General features: G+C 35.7%; 1 protein-coding gene across 2 annotated transcripts in view; it reads right to left on the bottom strand.

Annotated features, from left to right (window-relative positions):
* The window catches only part of mapkapk5 (MAPK activated protein kinase 5), a 30733-nt gene that overhangs the window by 15136 nt on the left and 6469 nt on the right, over positions 1-9128 (bottom strand). Inside the window, exons 2-6 of one of the 2 annotated variants that reach the window (XM_016451906.1) lie at positions 6156-6229; positions 5285-5360; positions 5044-5141; positions 3623-3731; positions 1409-1498 (exon numbers count right to left, since the gene is read on the bottom strand). In XM_016451906.1, coding sequence (XP_016307392.1) covers positions 1409-1498; positions 3623-3731; positions 5044-5141; positions 5285-5360; positions 6156-6229 — 447 coding nt within the window. The remainder of the gene's footprint in view (positions 1-1408; positions 1499-3622; positions 3732-5043; positions 5142-5284; positions 5361-6155; positions 6230-9128) is intronic. The other variant, XM_016451908.1, reaches the window with a different exon arrangement.

The following is a 9128-nucleotide window of genomic DNA, read 5'->3' as shown; positions in this document are numbered from 1 at the left end:
CCCTGCGTTCCATTCGGAAGGGCTCATCCCTACGCCCTAATCCCTTCAAAGGGTTTACCCTCCGGAGTGAGAGCTTTGATGGGTTGAAGGGTGTAGGGGACCAAACAACTGTTTCTTGAAGTGCCCTTCTGCGTCATCATCACGTGCCCACACAGAGGCGCCGTCATCATGCAAAGAATAATCAAATAAGCACCTAGCAACAATACATAACACATAACTGGACAAACCTTATTTTGTTTCTGAGACTCGTTGGTACTGCGAGCACGAGGTTTTGCGTCTGCTCTGTTCAGTGGGCAGCTGAGAGGAGCAGCGCTTTTAGTTAAACCAGATATTATGTTGCTTCTCTAATTTTAAGTATAGCCGAAATTACAACACAGCTACTGTCTTTATCTTATGTGTATTTGATTTTATCAGATGACGGCTCGATTATAAATAAGGATTTTTGTGCAGATTAACATCTTGGAAGGGAGAGCTGGTTATGTAATGGGTCGCGTTTTAGTCACTATTTTCATATTTATTCGGTTGTCTGACAACAGAAACATTAAAATATAACAATGAAAACAGTTTTATTGAGAATTTGGCTGCATCAAATTACAGTATGTGGGCACAGAGAGGCAAACAAATGTAATAATAAAAAAATAAATGTTCATTTTGCATGTTCAGAAGAAGTGAGCTGCCCTGTCGTGCGAATAGTGTAAACAGGCTTGTGTAAGTGAATTGCTCATTGCAAAGAAAGAGAAGTAATGGGAGCCTGGTATTTCTATGTTCTTTTGTTCATTTGTCTAATAGACATTAACAAGTTATTTGAAAAACATCTGACCTTTGAAACATGTCTAGTCTTCATGCTCTGTCGAGTATGGTTTCACTAATAATAAACATACATTTGCATAAAGCATCCATATTTGTCCATGCCCATGTTGATTAGAGTTTTAAAAACGTGAAAAGTATTAATTTAAGGTATATTTAGAACAGATAAAAATGTAAGATTAAGTTGCGATTAATCATGAGTTAACTCATGACAATCATGCGATTAATCACGATTAATCAGTTAAATTAAATTAATCGATTGACAGCCCTGATATATATATATATATCATTTTATATCTATATCATATATATATATATATATATATATATATATCATTTTATATGATCATTTAATAAATCTGCAAAAATGTCAACGATTCTGTGTTTTTCTGTCAATATGGGGTGCTGTGTGTACATTAATGAGGAAAAAAAATTAACTTAAATGATTTTAGCAAATGGCTGCAATATAACAAAGAGTGAAAAATTGAAGGGGGTCTGAATACGTTCCGTACCCACTGTATATATATGTATATATATATATGCACTGTAATCAATTAAATAAAATGAATTTATGGAATATTATTCAGGTGTCAGATCTCACCAGTGAATTGTCCTTGAAGAGCAGGTTCTCTGGTTTCAGGTCTCGATGTGCAATATTTAATGAATGACAGTGTTGTAATGCAAGGCTTATCTGTAAAAATGACAGAAGTTCAAACTACTTGATGTATATACAAGTTTTGATGTTTATAATGTTAAATTTTAACAAACAATAGACTACTTATAACAATGTAATTGAAAAGAACACTGTACTTGTTTAAAGGGCCCATGTTTTACTTTATTGTAAAGTTAGTCATATGTGTCAAGCATTCCATGTTTACTCTCTTATGCGATCATTAATTTTATAATGAAAAATTATTTACGTTGTTAACAGATAAAATCACCAGCATAGGTGAAAAAACCCCATAAAACAACAAACATAGAAGAACAATCGTTTGGTCATCTGTGCATCCCTAAGTAAGTCATACTGATGGAAACATGTCAAGTCATACATTGGTCAATAAACATGTCATGAGGTCGTAAACACAACCCATAAACGATATTTCCCAAGTACTATCGCGATACTTTTTCCACATCATATGATACTGATATTTATCATGAAATTCATTTACCATTACCATTAATGGGGAAGGAAATGCTTTGCACATTTGTTTGTTGTTTGTCAGACCTTGAGAATGAATGTTAATATTAACTTGTTAGTTCACAAACTCCACAGAGCAGCTCCTTTTAATTTAGGGTCCTATGAAATACATTTTATTTTGCCTTGAATTCAGAATTTTTTCCCCATCTATGAATTTTTTTTCTGGATTCTGTGTTTTACGACTTATTTCAAATGTATCTTTAAAAATGGTGTCTAATAAAATTAATTAATAAAAGAATTAAATCTTTTAAAATGTAATCAAATAAGAATATAACAATTAATTTACAAAAAAAAAGTATTTTTTTATTTTATGTCAAATAAGATGCTGCACAACAGAACTGTATAAATTCAAACATGGAAGAAAAATAACTTAGTTGTAAGAGTTAAAAAAAAAATATTACTATTATTCTACTATTATTCTGCTCTGGAGATGAAGTTCATGTGCTTGTATATTGAAATGCAGATGCTGAAATCACTAGAGATGCATCGATTGCCATTTTCTTGGCCGATTCCGATTTTTTGTTAGTGTGATCTGCCGATACCGATCTTTGCCGATTCCGATTTTTCTTTCTAAGGACTATAATTGACAGCATATACAAACAAAAATCTACTTTTCTTCAACGCAAAGTTTTATTTTCATAAAAAAACACAAGTAAAAATAAGTAATAAAATAATAACAAATAAAAAAAATAGCAAACAACAGCACAAATAAATGCAATAGAATAAAGAGAGCTATGAAACTAAGTTTTTCAGGTTAAGTAAGTTTATATTCAGTTAAGAAATACTACAGAAATTAAAGTAATCAAATGTAAAATAACACATCCAGTGTTATTTTACATTTGATTAATTTTTGTAGTCTTCATTGTAAAAATTAAATACAGATTAATGCTTACCATTAAAGTTATAAAACGTATTCAGTCAAGAGCAGAAAATTATTTTCTTTGTCTTTTGTTCTTTGATTAACATGACAGACAGCAGCATAAATATTGGACTGCGGTCCCTTTAAGAGTTTATCCACGGACCCAATATACACAACATGCGTTCTCTTTCTCACCTATTTAACGCTCCAAAACTGACTGTGTTTAACTGGATACTCGCCAAAACGGTCATTTTGACAATTTTTTATGTATTTGAACGTTTTAGGGTGCATCTCTAGAAATCACTGCGAGTGTCATGTGTTTGACAATTCACACAGAGACACACAGAACATGCAGACCTATTTACAGCATGCAACTGACTGGCTGCCGTCGCCTTTATTTCTGCTGTGTGATTAATCCATATTGAGTAAAAATGTCCAGAACTTATCATCGTTCTTAACATAAATTTTATCACAATCTCAATATATGATATAATTTATCACTCAGCCCTAGACATTGGTCTCAAATATCCAACCAATCAGGCTTTGTTGGAGGTTTGGACTGTAACCGCTGCTAATAGTATCTTTAACAGATACTCTTTCACCATCAAATGAGCTGCTATGTTACCAAAACATACTGTAGGAAAAGAGCAGTCAATTCCATCACCAAAAATATTATGCATTACCTCCGGACAAAAGTCTGCCTTCTCTCCAGACCTGAGCTACCTCAACAGTATGGCCTTTAACTGTAAAGACTGTACCTGTTTAGTGACCTGGCTGGCCATCTTCTCTGTAAAGTGCTTGTGCTGGCTGATTCTGTGGAACAACTCGCCACCTTCCATCATTTCCATCACAATCAGTAACCTTGCCCTATCAGAGAGAAGCACGGAAAACAGCAGAGTGTATTTATATTTTTAGATAGTTAGAGCATTAGCAAACATTTTCTTGTACTGTACGTGTAGGAAACACTGTGATGTAGGGCTGGGCGATTTTACCTAAAATCAAAACCTCGATTAATTGAACACTTTACCTCGATTACGATTATTTAACGTTTTTTTTTATTTTGTATTCATTTTATTATTTTTTTGCCCTCATAGTTCATTAAAGGGTTGTAGTGTAGGAAACACTGTGATGTAGGGCTGGGCGATTTTACCTAAAATCAAAACCTCGATTAATTGAACACTTTACCTCGATTACGGTTATTTAACGGTTTTTTTTATTTTGTATTAATTTTATTATTTTTTTGCCCTCATAGTTCATTAAAGGGTTGTAGTGTAAAAATACTCCACTATTAAATGTGGGATATTTTTTTTTTCTAATGAAAGAGTGCATTTCTTATCTTTGTGATTTTAAAATAATTGAAGGAAACAAACTATTTATGGTTATTTGTTGAATATTTCGAACAATTCGAAAAAGCTTGCTTGAAATGAAGACATCTTATGAAAAACGTCACATTTCCGTTTTATTGTAAAAAGCAAGTTTCCTAAAAAAAATAAATAAAAAGTAACTTGAAAGAGTGCATTTCTTATCTTTGTGATTTTAAAATAATTGAAGGAAACAAACTATTTATGGTTATTTGTTGAATATTTCGAACAATTCGAAAAAGCTTGCTTGAAATGAAGACGTCTTATGAAAAACGTCACATTTCCGTTTTATTGTAAAAAGCAAGTTTCCTAAAAAAATAAAATAAAAAGTAACTTTCATTTTCATTTTATTCATTTAACTTTCAACACGTCTTTCGTGTCTAAAACCACGAGACGCAGCGCTCCGGAATGGTAAAAAAAAGCGCAGCGCAGAATGCCTACTCTGTTGTGTTATATCAACCTGTTACTGTAAACAAAAGCTCGCAACGCTTGCCCCGCCTGCAGGATCTTCTGATTGGCCACTGTTTTGGAACTGACATTGATAAGTGGCGCTGCGTGTAAAAATGTTAATTCTTTTAACGCGCCACTCACGTGCGAGACGCAGCAAAACACGCGAACACAACGCTCATACACATCCGTATAGCACCGACACGGTAGTATGTTTTTAAGGGGAAAGTATTAATAGGATTAAAAAACTGAAATAATCGACATGGGAAAATTACGTCGGTTAGAGGTTATGAATTTCAGTTTCGATTTCTTTTCGATTGATCGTACAGCCCTCCTGTGTTGTGTGCGCTGATGCTGTTGAACTCCACTACCTTGGACTGGATTCATGGGGAAACTGTACACTGTTGGCATACACCTCCATTATTTTCACAATGTTGGGGTGAGATGCACACATCATATGAAGCCTGACCTGCAAATAAAAATCACAGGAGAGAATTTAAAGTTGCACTTGGAGATGTTCTGTAAAGTCTGACATTTCAACTTAACACCAAATAAAAGAGATGCTCTTCAAATAAAATAAACTAAACCATGTACACGGCACACACTACCTACCTCATTGCGGGCTTTGGGTCTGTCAATCAAGATTTTCAGGGCAAACCGTTCTTGTGTCGACTTCTTCACAGATACCCTGGAGAAAAAAAAAACAATATGAATGCACTGCATCAATTGGCTTTTAGTAAATAGCCAACTGATGAATCCAGTTAACATCTTAACTCTGTAAAGCCTGAATATCTATCGTTTTAATGTAACAGTTTATTGAAAGGTTTATTAAGTTTGAATATGTGTATTTGATGAGTGTCATATTTGATACATCAGGCTTTTATTGCTCATATAGTATGATATAGTGAGAATATGAAGGAAAAATCACTTCAGTTTTATTCAGAGGCCCAAACTGAGCAAAAATGTGCAATCTGGTGCAGATGCTGATATGACCAAAAAGTAAAAAGAAATTCTAATAGCATGTAATGTAAATCAATGAGATTTTATAACTTTATAACAGTATATCAGACTACTTACATAATAATGAAATAAATTTCAGAAAATATCAGTATATTTCCCAATAATGTTTTGGAAAGATAATATTTAAATGCTTAGGTTTATGATCAAATCTCTGTAGTTTCAAAACATATTATGCAATGCAATACAATTATGATAGAGAGATGAACATGCTGGACAGATTAATCCAAAATAATTCCTTGATACGTCCAACATTTTTTCCCCAATGTTTGTAGTTGATTTTTGTTCTGGTGCTTAGGAAAGGATTCAGAAATATTTCCTCAGAGATTCGTTCCTACAGCAGGAAAGAGGCTATTAACTACTTCTGCTAGTGGAGATTTACAGCTGAATGTCATTTTTATTTAAAATATTTTTTATGCAAAAATGACCTTTCAATATACCCTTCAAACTGGACATAACAACATACCTCACAGGACCACTGATCCCAGCTCCCAGCTTCTGTGTCCAATTGATGTTATACTCTTCCAGGATAGATGTCTCCTGTAACAAGAACATACAGTGTTTGGGAACAGTTCATTCAATTCACTCATTCATCGGCATGTCTTTTAAACAGCATGCATAATTATTATACATGAAATTAATTACTTTGCCTGTTTTGACATTGTTAGTTTCTGCAGCGAGCATCATGAGATGCATAAAACTGAAAAGGCTTTAATGCATACCTAAAAGGCAACAGCCACAGTAGAGTCCATGACTAGCAGTTTTTAAATAGTTATGATGTACAAATCAACAACACAATATGTAGTAGAAAGAACATGCATTTAATGGGAAAAGTCAGACTTGCGACTTCAATAAATTGAAATGGAAGTGAAAGAGTAAATTACAATGTAGTCAAATGTACTGCCATTGTACTGAATTTAGCATTCAATGGTCTTGTTGCTATTTTAAATGCTCATACTGCATTTGTTAAAATTAATGTAAAAATATTATTTACTTATAGCCAATTAAGTAAGTGCTTTTAGACTTGCAATCTGTATATTTAAATATTCTGAGTGGAGTAATACCACTGCGTAATACCACTAAACTAAAGGACCTTACAAATGATAATGATAAAGGCAATACAAGGAAAACCACAGTGAAACATTTTGGGGAAACTCCTGTTTACTCTTAATACTGAAGCCTGATCTGTTCTCATTCCTGTAGCTGCACGAACAAATGGCATTTCAGCCAGCCAAACCGAGCTGAGCCAACTGCCTATATACATCAACGTTGAATTTTCTCCTTCAGCGCAAAGATCATTTCCTCGCTGGACTCAGAAGAACGAAGAAGCCTGAAGAGCCCCGGCACATCAACTGCCTTGAGCTGATGGAGGTTTTTCTGACCCTAAAAACCTTCCTACCAGCCTTGAAGGGGCAACGCATCCTTGTCTGTTTGGGCAACACGACAGTGGTGGCCTTTATAAATCGGCGGTCTCAGGTCACGCTCCCTCTACAGGATGGTGAGACGCCTTCTTCTATGGGCACATTACAACCTGCGTTCACTCAGGGCAACTCAGATGCCAGGCAGACTGAACCAAGAACTGGACATGCTGTCCCGGGGCAATGTATCTCCAAGAGAATGGAGACTGCACCCTCAAGTGGTTCAGATGATTTGGTTGGACTTTGAGAGGGCAGAGATGGACTTCTTCACCTTAGAAGACAATTCTCATTGCCCAACTTATTTCTCGAAGGAGCGAGATGCTCTGGCCCATGATTGGTCCAGCACTCACCTATATGCCCTCCCTCCGATTGCCCTGCTTTCTCAGGTCATCAGGTGAGTTAGGGAAGTCGGATGCTTGGCTCTCCTGGTGGCCCCACTCTGGAGGAACCAGATGTGGTTCCCCAAGTTGATTTTGCTGCTGTCGGCATCCCCTTGGCCAATCCCACTGAGGAAGGATCTCCTCTCCCAAGTAAGAGACATGATCTGGCATCCCCGGCCTGAGCTGTGGAATCTTCATGTTTGGTCCCTCGATGAGAGTCAGCTCTCTGCGAGGGTAACTAACACCATTATGGAGGCTAGAGCCCAGTCTATGAGATGCCTCTATGCCCTTAAGGTGTTTGCGTTCTCTGACTGGTGTGCAGTCTGGAATGAAGAAGACCCATCCTCATGTGACGTGTCATCCATTCTAACCTTTCTGATGGATAAGGGGTGCACCCCTTCAACGATCAAAGTATATGGGGCAGCTTGCCGCAGCTATCATGGTGAATTATGCTCTCGCACTGGCCAATCAGTCGGCAAAAACAACATTGTCGTAAAATTCCTGAGGAGAGCTCGGACACTGAATCCACCTTGTCCTCACACTGTGCCGACCTGGGACTTATCCACTTCCTCAGAGACCTTCGAGGTCCCCCCCTTTTAACAGTTTTTTGGGCTTCAAAATCCTAAACCCCATTCATTGCTATTATAAAGCTTGGAAGAGCCAGGACATTTTAATATATTTTAATATTTAATATAACTCCAACTGTTTTCTTCTGAAAGAAGAATGTCATATACACCAAGGATGGCTTTAGGGTGATTAAATCATGAAAAATTTTAATTTTTGAGTGAACTATCAGAATAACTACCAGAGTATATTCAGAGTAAACAGGATTTTCCCCAAAGCATTTCTTGCAATGCTTGTCCCCGTTATTCTCTGGGAACTGAGATTACTTTAGTAACCATACATTTTCATGCACTCGTCAATTTCGATATTTTTGACTGTTTTGTTCAAAATTAAATAACTTCGAACCTCGCTTTATCAAGTGTTCAGATTTCTTTTCTGGAAATGTATGCAAATTAGTGCATACTTAATTAGATAATACCTTTTTTTGTGCAGAGTAAAACATAACATTTCAGGAAACTTGTAAATCAAACCAATTGTCTTAAAGGGGTCATATGATGTGATTAAAATTTTTCCTTTCTCTTTGGAGTGTTACAAGCTCTTGGTGCATAAAGAAGATCTGTAAAGTTGCAAAGACTAAAGTCTCAAATCCAAAGAGATATTCTTTATAAAAGTTAAGACTTGTCCACACCCTCCCATAATCAGTAATTATGTCCCCACTGGATGCAACAAATGCCTCGTTTGTAATTGGTTTTATTTGTTTGGTCTCATCGTGCCGGGACACACGGAATCACAGTATGGTAAGGGGCATAACATTTCTGTCGCACGCTCGAGGTATTCAGCCAATCAGAGCACACCTCGCTTTTCAGAAGATGAGCTTTGTAAAAATTTACGCGTTTCAGAAAGGCGGGGCATATAGGAGAAACAATAATGTACAGTATGTGGAAAATAATGTGTTTTTTGAACCTTAAACCGCATAAACACATTTCATTACACCAAATACACCAAATACCTTTAAGACATCTTGAAATTTAAAATCTGCCATAATTTAAATATAATAGTTTATATACATATTAATTT

Source organism: Sinocyclocheilus anshuiensis, unplaced genomic scaffold, assembly GCF_001515605.1.
Source record: "Sinocyclocheilus anshuiensis isolate Anshui unplaced genomic scaffold, SAMN03320099.WGS_v1.1 scaffold431, whole genome shotgun sequence".
NCBI classification, from domain to species: Eukaryota; Metazoa; Chordata; class Actinopteri; order Cypriniformes; family Cyprinidae; genus Sinocyclocheilus; species Sinocyclocheilus anshuiensis.
The sequence above is the reverse complement of the archived record's forward strand: the minus strand, read 5'-3'. Positions and strand labels throughout refer to the sequence as shown.